This window comes from Heterodontus francisci, chromosome 20 (genome assembly GCF_036365525.1).
Source record: "Heterodontus francisci isolate sHetFra1 chromosome 20, sHetFra1.hap1, whole genome shotgun sequence".
In the NCBI taxonomy this organism is placed as follows: domain Eukaryota; kingdom Metazoa; phylum Chordata; class Chondrichthyes; order Heterodontiformes; family Heterodontidae; genus Heterodontus; species Heterodontus francisci.
Window position 1 is genome coordinate 15,510,545 of NC_090390.1, and position 14,921 is coordinate 15,525,465.

Consider the following 14,921-nt stretch of genomic DNA (forward strand, 5'->3'; position numbering starts at 1 on the left):
GCCGAATCTACGGCAGGTTTGGTGGCTGAATCTACAGCAGGTTTGATGGCCGAATCTATAGCAGATTTGGGGGCCGAATCTATGGCAGGTTTGGTGGCTGAATCGATAGCAGGTTTGATGGCTGAATATATAGCCGATTTGATGGCTGAATCTACAGCAAATTAGATGGCCAAATCTATAGCAGGTTTGATGGCCAATTCTATAGCAGGTTTGGTGGCCATATCTCTAGCAGGTTTGATGACCAAATCTATGGCTGGTTTGGGGGCCGAATCTACGGCAGGTTTGGTGGCTGAATGTACAGCAGGTTTGATGGCTGAATCCACAGCAGATTTGGTGGCTGAATCTATAGCAGGTTTGGGGGCCGAATCTATGGCAGGTTTGGTGGCTGAATCTATAGCAGGTTTGGTGGCTGAATATATAGCAGATTTGATGGCCGAATCTATAGCAGGTTTGATGGCCAATTCTATAACAGGTTTGGTGGCCAAATCTATAGCAGCTTTAATGGCCAATTCTATAACAGGTTTGGTGGCCAAATCTATAGCAGGTTTGGGGGCCGAGTCTACGGCAGGTTTGGTGGCCGAATCTACAGCAGGTTTGGTGGCCGAATCTACGGCAGGTTTGGTGGCTGAATCTACAGCAGGTTTGATGGCCGAATCTAGAGCTGGTTTGACGGCTAATTCTATAACAGGTTTGGTGGCCAAATCTATAGCAGGTTTGATGGCCAATTCTATAACAGGTTTGGTGGCCAAATCTGTAGCAGGTTTGGGGGCCGAATCTACGGCAGGTTTGGTGGCCGAATCTACAGCAGGTTTGATGGCCAAATCTATAGCAGGTTTGATGGGCAAAACTACAGTCGGTTTAAGGGCCAAATCGATAGCCGGTTTGATAGCCAATTCTATAGCAGGTTTGATGGGCAAATATATAGCAGGTTTGATGGGCAAAACTACAGTCGGTTTGAGGGCCAAATCTATCGCAGGTTTGGTGGCCAATTCTATAGCAGGTTTGATGGCCAAATCTATAGCAGGTTTGATGGGCAAAACTACAGTCGGTTTGAGGGCAAATCTATAGCAGGTTTGATGGCCAATTCTATAGCAGGTTTGATGGCCAAATCTACAGCAGGTTTGATGGCCAAATCTATAGCAGGTTTGATGGCCGAATCTTTGGCAGATTTGGTGGCCAAAGCTATAGCAGATTTGATTCCCAAATCTGTAGCAGGTTTGATGGCCAAATCTACAGCAGGTTTGATGGCCAGATCTACGTCAGGTTTGGTGGCCGAATCTATAGCAGGTTTGGTGGCCGAATCTACCGCAGGTTTGGGGGTCGAATCTACGGCAGGTTTGGTGGCTGAATGTACAGCAGGTTTGATGGCTGAATCTACAGCAGATTTGGTGGCTGAATCTATAGCAGGTTTGGGGGCCGAATCTATGGCAGGTTTGGTGGCTGAATCTCTAGCAGGTTTGGTGGCTGAATATATAGCTGATTTGATGGCTGAATCTATAGCAGGTTTGATGGCCGAATCTTTAGCAGGTTTGGTGGCCAAAACTATAGCAGATTTGATGGCCAAATCTGTAGCAGGTTTGATGCCCAAATCTATAGCAGGTTTGATGGCTGAATCTACGGCAGGTTTGGTGGCCGAATCTATAGCAGGTTTGGTGGCCGAATCGACCGCAGGTTTGGGGGCCGAATCTATAGCAGGTTTGGTGGCTGAATCTACAGCAGGTTTGATGGCCGAATCTACAGCAGGTTTCGGGGCCGAATCTATGGCAGGTTTGGTGGCTGAATCTATAGCAGGTTTAATGGCTGAATCTACAGCAAATTTGATGGCCAAATCTATAGCAGGTTTGATGGCCGAATCTACCGCAGGTTTGGGGGCCGAATCTCCGGCAGGTTTGGTGGCTGAATGTACAGCAGGTTTGATAGCTGAATCCACAGCAGATTTGGTGGCTGAATCTATAGCAGGTTTGGGGGCCGAATCTATGGCAGGTTTGGTGGCTGAATATATAGCTGATTTGATGGCTGAATCTATAGCAGGTTTGATGGCCGAATCCTTAGCAGGTTTGGTGGCCAAAACTATAGCAGATTTGATGGCCAAATCTTTTGCAGGTTTGATGGCCAAATCTACAGCAGGTTTGATTGCTGAATCTACGGCAGGTTTGGTGGCCGAATCTAAAGCAGGTTTGGTGGCCGAATCTACCGCAGGTTTGGGGGCCGAATCTATAGCAGGTTTAAGGGCCGAATCTACGGCAGGTTTGGTGGCTGAATCTACAGCAGGTTTGATGGCCGAATCTATAGCAGATTTGGGGGCCGAATCTATGGCAGGTTTGGTGGCTGAATCGATAGCAGGTTTGATGGCTGAATATATAGCAGATTTGATGGCTGAATCTACAGCAAATTAGATGGCCAAATCTATAGCAGGTTTGATGGCCAATTCTATAGCAGGTTTGGTGGCCATATCTCTAGCAGGTTTGATGGCCAAATCTCTGGCTGGTTTGGGGGCCGAATCTACGGCAGGTTTGGTGGCTGAATGTACAGCAGGTTTGATGGCTGAATCCACAGCAGATTTGGTGGCTGAATCTATAGCAGGTTTGGGGGCCGAATCTATGGCAGGTTTGGTGGCTGAATCTATAGCAGGTTTGGTGGCTGAATATATAGCAGATTTGATGGCCGAATCTATAGCAGGTTTGATGGCCAATTCTATAACAGGTTTGGTGGCCAAATCTATAGCAGGTTTGATGGCCAAATCTACAGCAGGTTTGATGGCCGAATCTATAGCAGGTTTGATGGCCGAATCTACAGCAGGTTTGATGGCCGGATCTATAGCAGGTTTGATGGCCAACTCTATAGCAGGTTTGATGGCCAACTCTACAGCAGGTTTGATGGCTGAATATACGGCAGATTTGGTGGCCGAATCTATCGCAGGCTTGGGGGCCGAATCTATAGCATGTTTGGGGGCCGAATCTACGGCAGGTTTGGTGGCTGAATCTACAGCAGGTTTGATGGCTGAACCTATAGCAGGTTTGGTGGCCGAATCTACAGCAGGTTTGATGGCCAATTGTATAGCAGGTTTGATGGCCAATTCTATAGCAGGTTTGGTGGCCAAATCTATAGCAGGTTTGATGGCCAATTCTATAGCAGGTTTGGTGGCCAAATCGATAGCAGGTATGATGGCCAAATCTATAGCAGGTTTGATGGCCAATTCTATAGAAGGTTTGGTGGCCAAATCTATAGCAGGTTTGATGGCCAATTCTATAGCAGGTTTGGTGGTCGAATCTACAGCAGGTTTGGTGGCCAAATCTATAGCAGGTTTGATGGCCAAATCTACAGCAGGTTTGATGGCTGAATCTACGGCAGGTTTGGTAGCCGAATCTTTAGCAGATTTGGTGGCCGAATCTACCGCAGGTTTGGGGGTTGAGTCGATAGCAGGTTTGGTGGCTGAATCTACAGCAGGTTTGATGTGTGAATCTATAGCAGGTTTGATGGCCAAATCTATAGTAGGTTTGATGGCCAAAGCTACAGCAGGTTTGGTGGCCAATTCTATTGCAGGTTTGATGGCCAAAGCTACAGCAGGTTTGGTGGCCAATTCTATAGCAGGTTTGATGACCAATTCTATAGCAGGTTTGATAGCCAAATCTATAGCAGGTTTGATGGGCAAAACTACAGTCGGTTTGAGGGCCAAATCTATAGCAGGTTTGATGTGCGAATGTATAGCAGGTTTGATGAGCGAATCTATAGCAGGTTTGATGGCCAAATCTACAGCAGGTTTGATGGCCGAATCTATAGCAGGTTTGATGGCCGAATCTACAGCAGGTTTGATGGCCGGATCTATAGCAGGTTTGATGGCCAACTCTATAGCAGGTTTGATGGCCAACTCTACAGCAGGTTTGATGGCTGAATATACGGCAGATTTGGTGGCCGAATCTATCGCAGGCTTGGGGGCCGAATCTATAGCATGTTTGGGGGCCGAATCTACGGCAGGTTTGGTGGCTGAATCTACAGCAGGTTTGATGGCTGAACCTATAGCAGGTTTGGTGGCCGAATCTACAGCAGGTTTGATGGCCAATTGTATAGCAGGTTTGATGGCCAATTCTATAGCAGGTTTGGTGGCCAAATCTATAGCAGGTTTGATGGCCAATTCTATAGCAGGTTTGGTGGCCAAATCGATAGCAGGTATGATGGCCAAATCTATAGCAGGTTTGATGGCCAATTCTATAGAAGGTTTGGTGGCCAAATCTATAGCAGGTTTGATGGCCAATTCTATAGCAGGTTTGGTGGTCGAATCTACAGCAGGTTTGGTGGCCAAATCTACAGCAGATTTGATGGCCAATTCTATAGCAGGTTTGGTGGCCAAATCTTTAGCAGGTTTGATGGCCAAATCCATAGCAAGTTTGAGGGCCAAATCTATAGCAGGTTTGATGTCCGAATGTATAGCAGGTTTGATGAGCAAATCTATAGCAGGTTTGATGAGCGAATCTATAGCAGGTTTGATGTCCAAATCTATAGCAGGTTTGATGGCCGAATCTACAGAAGGTTTGATGGCCGAATCTACAGCTTGTTTGATGGCCGAATCTATAGCAGGTTTGATGGCCAAATCTATAGCAGGTTTGATGGCCAAATCTACCGCAGGTTTGGGGGCCGAATCTCCGGCAGGTTTGGTGGCTGAATGTACAGCAGGTTTGATAGCTGAATCCACAGCAGATTTGGTGGCTGAATCTATAGCAGGTTTGGGGGCCGAATCTATGGCAGGTTTGGTGGCTGAATATATAGCTGATTTGATGGCTGAATCTATAGCAGGTTTGATGGCCGAATCTACAGCAGGTTTGATGGCCGCATCTATAGCAGGTTTGATGGCCAACTCTATAGCAGGATTGATGGCCGAATCTATAGCAGGTTTGGTGACCAAATCTATAGCAGGTTTGATGGCCAAATCTACAGCAGGTTTGATGGCTGAATATACGGCAGATTTGGTGGCCGAATCTATCGCAGGTTTGGGGGCCGAATCTACAGCATGTTTGGGGGCTGAATCTACGGCAGGTTTGGTGGCTGAATCTACAGCAGGTTTGATGGCTGAACCTATAGCAGGTTTGGTGGCCGAATGTACAGAAGATTTGATGGCCAATTGTATAGCAGGTTTGGTGGCCAAATCTATAGCAGGTTTGATGGCCAATTCTATAGCGGGTTTGGTGGCCAAATCTATAGCAGGTTTGATGGCCAATTCTATAGAAGGTTTGGTGGCCAAATCTATAGCAGGTTTGGTGGCCAAATCTATAGCAGGTTTGATGGCCAATTCTATAGCAGGTTTGGTGGTCGAATCTATAGCAGGTTTGGTGGCCAAATCTATAGCAGGTTTGATGGCCAATTCTATAGCAGGTTTGGTGGTCGAATCTACAGCAGGTTTGGTGGCCAAATCTACAGCAGATTTGATGGCCAATTCTATAGCAGGTTTGGTGGCCAAATCCATAGCAAGTTTGATGGCCAATTCTATAGCAGGTTTGATGCCAAATCTATAGCAGGTTTGATGGGCAAAACTACAGTCGGTTTGAGAGCCAAATCTATAGCAGGTTTGATGTCCGAATGTATAGCAGGTTTGATGAGCAAATCTATAGCAGGTTTGATGAGCGAATCTATAGCAGGTTTGATGGCCAAATCTATAGCAGGTTTGATGGCCGAATCTACAGAAGGTTTGATGGCCGAATCTACAGCATGTTTGATGGCCGAATCTATAGCAGGTTTGATGGCCGAATCTACCGCAGGTTTTGGGGGCCGAATCTCCGGCAGGTTTGGTGGCTGAATGTACAGCAGGTTTGATAGCTGAATCCACAGCAGATTTGGTGGCTGAATCTATAGCAGGTTTGGGGGCCGAATCTATGGCAGGTTTGGTGGCTGAATATATAGCTGATTTGATGGCTGAATCTATAGCAGGTTTGATGGCCAAATCCTTAGCAGGTTTGGTGGCCAAAACTATAGCAGATTTGATGGCCAAATCTTTTGCAGGTTTGATGGCCAAATCTACAGCAGGTTTGATTGCTGAATCTACGGCAGGTTTGGTGGCCGAATCTAAAGCAGGTTTGGTGGCCGAATCTACCGCAGGTTTGGGGGCCGAATCTATAGCAGGTTTAAGGGCCGAATCTACGGCAGGTTTGGTGGCTGAATCTACAGCAGGTTTGATGGCCGAATCTATAGCAGATTTGGGGGCCGAATCTATGGCAGGTTTGGTGGCTGAATCGATAGCAGGTTTGATGGCTGAATATATAGCAGATTTGATGGCTGAATCTACAGCAAATTAGATGGCCAAATCTATAGCAGGTTTGATGGCCAATTCTATAGCAGGTTTGGTGGCCATATCTCTAGCAGGTTTGATGGCCAAATCTATGGCTGGTTTGGGGGCCGAATCTACGGCAGGTTTGGTGGCTGAATGTACAGCAGGTTTGATGGCTGAATCCACAGCAGATTTGGTGGCTGAATCTATAGCAGGTTTGGGGGCCGAATCTATGGCAGGTTTGGTGGCTGAATCTATAGCAGGTTTGGTGGCTGAATATATAGCAGATTTGATGGCCGAATCTATAGCAGGTTTGATGGCCAATTCTATAACAGGTTTGGTGGCCAAATCTATAGCAGCTTTAATGGCCAATTCTATAACAGGTTTGGTGGCCAAATCTATAGCAGGTTTGGGGGCCGAGTCTACGGCAGGTTTGGTGGCCGAATCGACAGCAGGTTTGGTGGCCGAATCTACGGCAGGTTTGGTGGCTGAATCTACAACAGGTTTGATGGCCGAATCTATAGCTGGTTTGACGGCTAATTCTATAACAGGTTTGGTGGCCAAATCTATAGCAGGTTTGATGGCCAATTCTATAACAGGTTTGGTGGCCAAATCTGTAGCAGGTTTGGGGGCCGAATCTACGGCAGGTTTGGTGGCCGAATCTACAGCAGGTTTGATGGCCAAATCTATAGCAGGTTTGATGGGCAAAACTACAGTCGGTTTAAGGGCCAAATCGATAGCCGGTTTGATAGCCAATTCTATAGCAGGTTTGATGGGCAAATATATAGCAGGTTTGATGGGCAAAACTACAGTCGGTTTGAGGGCCAAATCTATCGCAGGTTTGGTGGCCAATTCTATAGCAGGTTTGATGGCCAAATCTATAGCAGGTTTGATGGGCAAAACTACAGTCGGTTTGAGGGCAAATCTATAGCAGGTTTGATGGCCAATTCTATAGCAGGTTTGATGGCCAAATCTACAGCAGGTTTGATGGCCAAATCTATAGCAGGTTTGATGGCCGAATCTTTGGCAGATTTGGTGGCCAAAGCTATAGCAGATTTGATTCCCAAATCTGTAGCAGGTTTGATGGCCAAATCTACAGCAGCTTTGATGGCCAGATCTACGTCAGGTTTGGTGGCCGAATCTATAGCAGGGTTGGTGGCCGAATCTACCGCAGGTTTGGGGGTCGAATCTACGGCAGGTTTGGTGGCTGAATGTACAGCAGGTTTGATGGCTGAATCTACAGCAGATTTGGTGGCTGAATCTATAGCAGGTTTGGGGGCCGAATCTATGGCAGGTTTGGTGGCTGAATCTCTAGCAGGTTTGGTGGCTGAATATATAGCTGATTTGATGGCTGAATCTATAGCAGGTTTGATGGCCGAATCTTTAGCAGGTTTGGTGGCCAAAACTATAGCAGATTTGATGGCCAAATCTGTAGCAGGTTTGATGCCCAAATCTATAGCAGGTTTGATGGCTGAATCTACGGCAGGTTTGGTGGCCGAATCTATAGCAGGTTTGATGGCCAATTCTATAGCAGGTTTGATGGCCAAATCTACAGCAGGTTTGATGGCCAAATCTATAGCAGGTTTGATGGCCGAATCTTTGGCAGATTTGGTGGCCAAAGCTATAGCAGATTTGATTCCCAAATCTGTAGCAGGTTTGATGGCCAAATCTACAGCAGGTTTGATGGCCAGATCTACGTCAGGTTTGGTGGCCGAATCTATAGCAGGTTTGGTGGCCGAATCTACCGCAGGTTTGGGGGTCGAATCTACGGCAGGTTTGGTGGCTGAATGTGCAGCAGGTTTGATGGCTGAATCTACAGCAGATTTGGTGGCTGAATCTATAGCAGGTTTGGGGGCCGAATCTATGGCAGGTTTGGTGGCTGAATCTATAGCAGGTTTGGTGGCTGTATATATAGCTGATTTGATGGCTGAATCTATAGCAGGTTTGATGGCCGAATCTTTAGCAGGTTTGGTGGCCAAAACTATAGCAGATTTGATGGCCACATCTGTAGCAGGTTTGATGGCTGAATCTACGGCAGGTTTGGTGGCCGAATCTATAGCAGGTTTGGTGGCCGAATCAACCGCAGGTCTGGGGGCCGAATCTATAGCAGGTTTGGTGGCTGAATCTATAGCAGGTTTAATGGCTGAATCTACAGCAAATTTGATGGCCAAATCTATAGCAGGTTTGATGGCCAATTCTATAGCAGGTCTGGTGGCCAAATCTATATCAGGTTTGATGGTCAAAACTACAGTCGGTTTGAGGGCCAAATCTATAGCAGGTTTGATGTGCGAATGTATAGCAGGTTTGATGAGTAAGTCTATAGCAGGTTTGATGGCCAAATCTATAGCAGGTTTGATGGCCAAAGGTACAGCAGGTTTGGTGGCCCAATCAAGAGCAGGTTTGATGTCCAATTCTATAGCAGGTTTGATGGCCAAATCTATAGCAGGTTTGATGGGCAAAACTACAGTCGGTTTGAGGGCCAAATCTACAGCAGGTTTGATGTGCGAATGTATAGCAGGTTAGATGGCCAAAACTACAGCAGGTTTGGTGGCCGAATCTACAGCAGGTTTGGTGGCCGAGTCTCTCGCAGGTTTGATGGCCTCATCTACAGCAGGTGTGGTGGCTGAATCTATAGCAGGTTTGGTGGCCGAATCTATCGCAGGTTTGATGGGCAAATCTACAGCAGGTTTGATGGCTGAATCTATAGCAGGTTTGGTGGCCGAATCTACGGCAGGTTTGTTGGCCAAATCTACAGCAGGTTTGATGGCCGAACCTATAGCAGGTTTGGTGGCCGAATCTACGGCAGGTTTGGTGGCCAAATCTACAGCTGGTTTGATGGCTAAAACTGTAGCAGTTTTGATGGCCAAATCTATCGCAGGTTTGCTGGCCAAATCTGCAGCAGGTTTGATGGCAGAATCTACGGCAGGTGTGGTGGCCGAATCTATAGCAGGTTTGTTGGCCGAATCTACCGCAGGTTTGGGGGCCGAATCTACGGGTGGTTTGGTGGCTGAATCTACAGCAGGTTTGATGGCCAATTCTATATCAGGTTTGGTGGCCAAATCTATAGCAGCTTTGATGGCCAATTCTATAACAGGTTTGGTGGCCAAATCTATAGCAGGTTTGGTGGCCGAATCTACAGCAGGTTTGGTGGCCGAATCTACGGCAGGTTTGGTGGCCAAATCTACAGCAGGTTTGATGGCCAATTCTATAACGGGTTTGGTGGCCAAATCTATAGCAGGTTTGGGGGCCGAATCTACGGCAGGTTTGGTGGCCAAATCTATAACAGGTTTGATGGGCAAAACTACAGTCGGTTTGAGGGCCAAATCTATAGCAGGTTTGATGGCCAATTCTATAGCAGGTTTGTTGGCCAAATCTATAGCAGGTTTGATGGGCAAAACTACAGTCGGTTTGAGGGCCAAATCTATAACAGGTTTGGTGGCCAAATCTATAGCAGGTTTGATGGGCAAAACTACAGTCGGTTTGATGGGCAAAACTACAGTCGGTTTGAGGGCCAAATCTATAGCAGGTTTGATGGCCAATTCTATAGCAGGTTTGTTGGCCAAATCTATAGCAGGTTTGATGGGCAAAACTACAGTCGGTTTGAGGGCCAAATCTATAACAGGTTTGGTGGCCAAATCTATAGCAGGTTTGATGGGCAAAACTACAGTCGGTTTGATGGGCAAAACTACAGTCGGTTTGAGGGCCAAATCTATAGCAGGTTTGATGGCTAATACTATAGCAGGTTTGATGGCCAAAGCTGCAGCAGGTTTGGTGGCCAAATCTATCGCAGGTTTGATGGCCAATTCTATAGCAGGTTTGATGGCCAAATCAATAGCAGGTTTGATGGGCAAATCTACAGTCGGTTTAAGGGCCATTTCTATAACAGGTTTGGTGGCCAAATCTATAGCAGGTTTTATGGCCAAATCTATAGCAGGTTTGATGGGCAAAACTACAGTCGGTTTGAGGGCCATTTCTATAGCAGGTTTGATGGCCAATTCTGTAGCAGGTTTGATGGCCAAATCTATAGCAGGTTTGATGGGCAAAACTACAGTCGGTTTGAGGGCCAAATCTATAGCAGGTTTGATGGCCTAATCTATAGCAGGTTTGATGGCCAAATCTATAGCAGGTTCGATGGCCAAATATATAGCAGGTTCGATGGCCGAATCTAGAGCAGGTTTGGGGACCGAATCTGCGGCACGTTTGGTGGCTGAATCTATAGCAGGTTTGATGGCTGAATCTATAGCAGGTTCGGTGGTCAAATCTACAGCAGGTTTGGTGGCCCATTGTCCCATGCCAATGCCCTTCAACGATACTCCTATTTCCCTCAGGTTTTCCCATATCCTTTCATTTTTATCCATTTCCAAGGTGATAATTAAAGGTGGTTCCATTCTCTGTCTCAGTAGCTTCTTGTGGTGAGACATCCCCTGTTTTAATAACCTGTGTGTAAACCCCTGTCCTCTAACTTCCCCTTTCATTTCTTCTCGTGAAGTTTCTCAATCTTCTTTGCTTCTTTATTACTGATTCACTAAACAATGGCAGAAATATCTCACAATTTACTCCCATAACAGTCTGCCCACAAATGGGAACAGTGTCTGTACTAATAATCTGGAGGCACGGACTAATGCTTCAGAAACATAAAGTCAAATCCTACCACGGCAGTTGGTGGAATTTAAATTCAATTAATTAATAAATTTGGAAATAAAGGCTAGTCTCAGGAATGGTGACCATGAAACAATCATCGATTGTCATAAAAACCCATCTGGTTCACTAATGTCCTTTAGGGAAGGAAATCTGCTATCCTTACCTGATCTGGCCTACATGTGACTCCAGACCCACAACAAGGTGGTTGACTCTTAACTGCCCTCTTAAATGGTCTAGAAAGTTATATCAAAGCATAACAAAAATGTTGAAAAAGAATAAAACCTGATGGACCACCTGGCATCAACAATCCACTGATCCTGCAAAGTCCTCCTCACTAACATCTGGGGTCTTGTGCCAACATTGAGAGAGCTGTCCCACAAAACAGTCAAGCAACAACTGAAATATTCGTACTCTCAGACTCATACTTCGCAGCCAATGTCCCAGACTCCTGCATCACCACCCTTGGATATGTCCTGTCCCATCCAAAGTAACAGCACAGTGGTATACAGTCAGGAGGGAGTGGCCCTGGGAGTCCTCAACATTGACTCCAGACCCCATGAACTCTCATGGCAGCAGGTCAAACGTGGGCAAGGAAACCTCTTTCTGATTACCACCTACCGCTCTCCCTCAGCTGATGAATCAGTACTCCTCCATGTTGAACTCCTTTTGGAAGAAGCACTGAGGGCAGCAAGGGCACAGAATGTACTCTGGGTAGGGGATGCCCAATTACCATCACCAAAAGTGGCTAAGTAGTACCACTATTCACTGGGCTGGGTGAGCCCTCAAGGACACGTCTGCCAGACTGGGCCTGTGACAGGTGGTGAGCGAACCAACAAGAGGCAAAAACCAACTTGTCCTTACCAATCTACCTGCCACAGATGCATCTGTCCATGACATTCTTGGTAGGAGTGACCACCATACAGTCCTTGTGGAAATGAAGTCCCATCTTTGCACTGAGGACACGCTCCATCATGTTGTGTAGCACTCGTCTTTGGCCTCTTTACTCGAGAGACAATGGGTAAGCGCCTAGAGGTGGTCAGTGGTTTGTGTATCACTACCACTGTGCTAAATGGAATAGATTCAGAACAGATTTAGCAGCTCAAAACTGGGCATCTATGAGGCACTGTGGGCCATCAGCAGCAGCAGAATTGCATTCAACCACAATCTGTAACCTCATGGCCCGGCATATCCCTCACTCTACCATTACCATCAAGCCAGGAGACCAACCCCGGTTCAATGAGGAGTGCAAATGAGCATGACAGGAGCATGACCAACCTGGTGAAAGTACAACACGGAACTACATGCATGCTAAACATAGGGCAGAGCTAAGTGATCCCACAACCAACGGATCAGATCTAAGCTCTGCAGTCCTGCCACATTCAGTCATGAATGGTGGTGGACAGTTAAACAACTAATCAGAAGAGGAAGCACTTCAAACATTCCCGTCCTCAATGATGGGGAGCCCAGCACATCAGTGCAAATCATAAGGCTGAAGCATTTGCATCTACCTTCAGCCAGAAATACTGAGTGGCTGATCCATCTTGGCCTCTTTCTATGTCCCCAGCATCACAGATGCCAGTCTTCAGCCAATTCGATTCACATCACATGATATGGAGAAATGGCTGAAGGCACTGGATACTGCAAAGGCTATGGGCCCTGACAACATTCCGGATGCAGGACTTTGGACTTGTATTCCAGAATGAGCCGTGCCCCTAGCCAAGCTGTTCCAGTACAGCTCCAATGCTGGCATCTACCCAACAATGTGGAAAACTTCCCCAACTATGGCCTGTCCACAAAAAGCAGGACAAATCCGATCTGACCAATTACTGCCCTATCAGTCTACTCTCAATCATCAGCAAAGTGATGGGAGGTGTCATTGATAGTGCTATCAAGCGGCACTTAATCATAAACAACCTGCTCACTGATGTTTAGTTTGGGTTCCGCCAAGGGCACTTGGCTCCAGACCCCATGACAGTTTTGGTCCAAACATGGATAAAACATGAACTCCAGAGGTGAGGTGAGCGTGACTGCCCTTGACATTAAGGCAGCATTTGATCAAATGTGGCATTAAGGAGCCACAGCAAAATTGAAGTCAATTGAAATCAGGGGGGAAATTCTCCACTGGTTGGAGTCATGCCTAGCACAAAGGAAGGTGATTGTGTTTGTTAGAGGTCAATCATCTCAGTCCCGGGACATCACTGCAGGAGTTTCTCACGGTATTGTCCTCAGCCCAAACATCTTCAGTTGCTTCATCAACGACCTTCCCTCCGTCATAAGGTTAGAAGTGGGGATGTTCGCTGATGATTGCACAATTGCACCATTCTCAACTCATCAGATACTGAAGCAGTCTATGTCTGCATGCAGCAAAACCTGGACAACATTCAAGCTTAGGCTGATAAATAGCATGTAACATTCGCACCACACAAGTGCCAGGCAGTGACCATCACCAACAACAGGGAATCTAACCATCTCCCCTTGACATTCAATGGTATTACCATCGTTGAATGGGGGTTACCATTGACCAGAAACTTAACTGGACCAGCCATATAAATACTGTGGTCAGAGGCTAGGAATTCGGTGGTGAGTAACTCCTCTCCTGACTCTCAAAAACCTGTCCACCATCTACAAGGCCCATGTCAGGAGTGTGATGGAATACTCTACACTTGCGTGGATGAGTGCAGCTCCAACAACACTCAAGAAGTTTGATAACATCAAGGATAAAGGAGCCCATTCACCACTCACACACAGTGGCAGCAGTGTGTACCATCTACAAGATGCACTGCAGCAACGCACCAAGGCTCCTTCGCCAGCACCTTCCAAACCTGCAACCTCTACCATCTAAAAGAACAAGGGCAGCAGACACATAGGAACACCACCACCTACAAGTTTCCCTCCAAGTCACACACCATCCCAACTTGGAACTATATCGCCGTGCCTTCATTATCGCTGGGTCAAAATCCTGGAACTCCCTCCTAAACAGCATTGTGGGTGCACCCACACCAGATGGACTGCAGCGGTTCAAGAAGGCAGCTCACCACCACCTGCTCAAGGGCAATTAGGGATAGGCAACAAATGCTGGCCTCGCCAGCAATGCCCACATCCCATGAAAGAATAAAAAAAGCCTCTTTACACTTTGTTTCGCCACTGCTCAGAAACAATTGATCTTCCAAACCAGACAGTCTAATTTCAAATCTCACTGTTACTGTGTCCACTGGGAAGCGATCGTTAAAGGGAATCCAATGGGAGGGTTTGAAATTGTGAAAAGTGCTGAGGGGTGAATGGTGAAAGATTGTCTGCATGGGTTGGTGAATTGGCAGCAAGGGAGGTGGCATTGACTGAGCATAATCACTGACGATTTACATACAAAAAAGGGAATGCATCACCACAAGGGCCTATTGAAGTGAAATCAGCCATGGCATTTAAAGGGGAAATCAGATAAACAATTGAAGGGGCAAGTTAGTAAAAGGTGTGAGGAAAGTGTGAGGAAATAAAGTTGGAAGGCTTGATGAGTTGAATAGTTTCTTTCAATGCTAACATTTCTTTGATTTTCTTCTACCTCAAACCAAGAGGTAGAAAATCCCAATGACCTACCTTTGCCTCAGTCTCCACTAATGAGTTCATAGGTTCCCTTGGCAACATCCCTGTCACCAACATGTCACTTCAGCTTTTAGAGTATTATTCCCTTAGCAATCACTTCAGAATAAAATATTTGCAGTAAAAAAAGCATGGCACCAACCAAAAATATCGCTTTACAAACAAGCACAATAAGATCTTGTTTATTTTTGCTCATTTAGATTAACTCAGGGGAAGACATAGGTTTATGTTACACTCAGACATTCTCCCCCAGCCAAAAATGACATGTCTTGTTTCTGTCCACTGCAGTTGCATCATGACAACACTTCACAACCTCGAACTTGGCGGAACATTCTGGAGTGCGGCAGTGGAGCTTTCCAATTTGAACACCGAGGGTGGTTTCCAAGCCCGGCCTAATTAGTTGTGAACTCGGGGCAGATTGTGCTGTGGC

At 46.5% G+C, this 14,921-nt stretch overlaps 1 protein-coding gene across 1 annotated transcript; it reads left to right on the plus strand.

The window, feature by feature from the left end:
- Positions 1-165: 165 nt before the first annotated feature.
- On the plus strand, positions 166-8,779 carry LOC137380844 (fap1 adhesin-like). Its single transcript, XM_068053256.1, has 18 exons — positions 166-304; positions 521-712; positions 1,096-1,311; positions 1,408-1,623; positions 1,720-2,055; positions 2,848-2,991; positions 3,088-3,231; positions 3,328-3,471; positions 3,856-3,999; positions 4,096-4,239; positions 4,336-4,455; positions 4,576-5,151; positions 5,776-5,943; positions 6,640-6,831; positions 7,215-7,430; positions 7,527-7,766; positions 7,863-8,006; positions 8,271-8,779. Exons 1-18 carry the CDS (start codon positions 166-168, stop codon positions 8,777-8,779), a joined length of 3,984 nt encoding a protein of 1,327 aa, XP_067909357.1.
- The last annotated feature ends 6,142 nt before the right edge of the window (positions 8,780-14,921 follow it).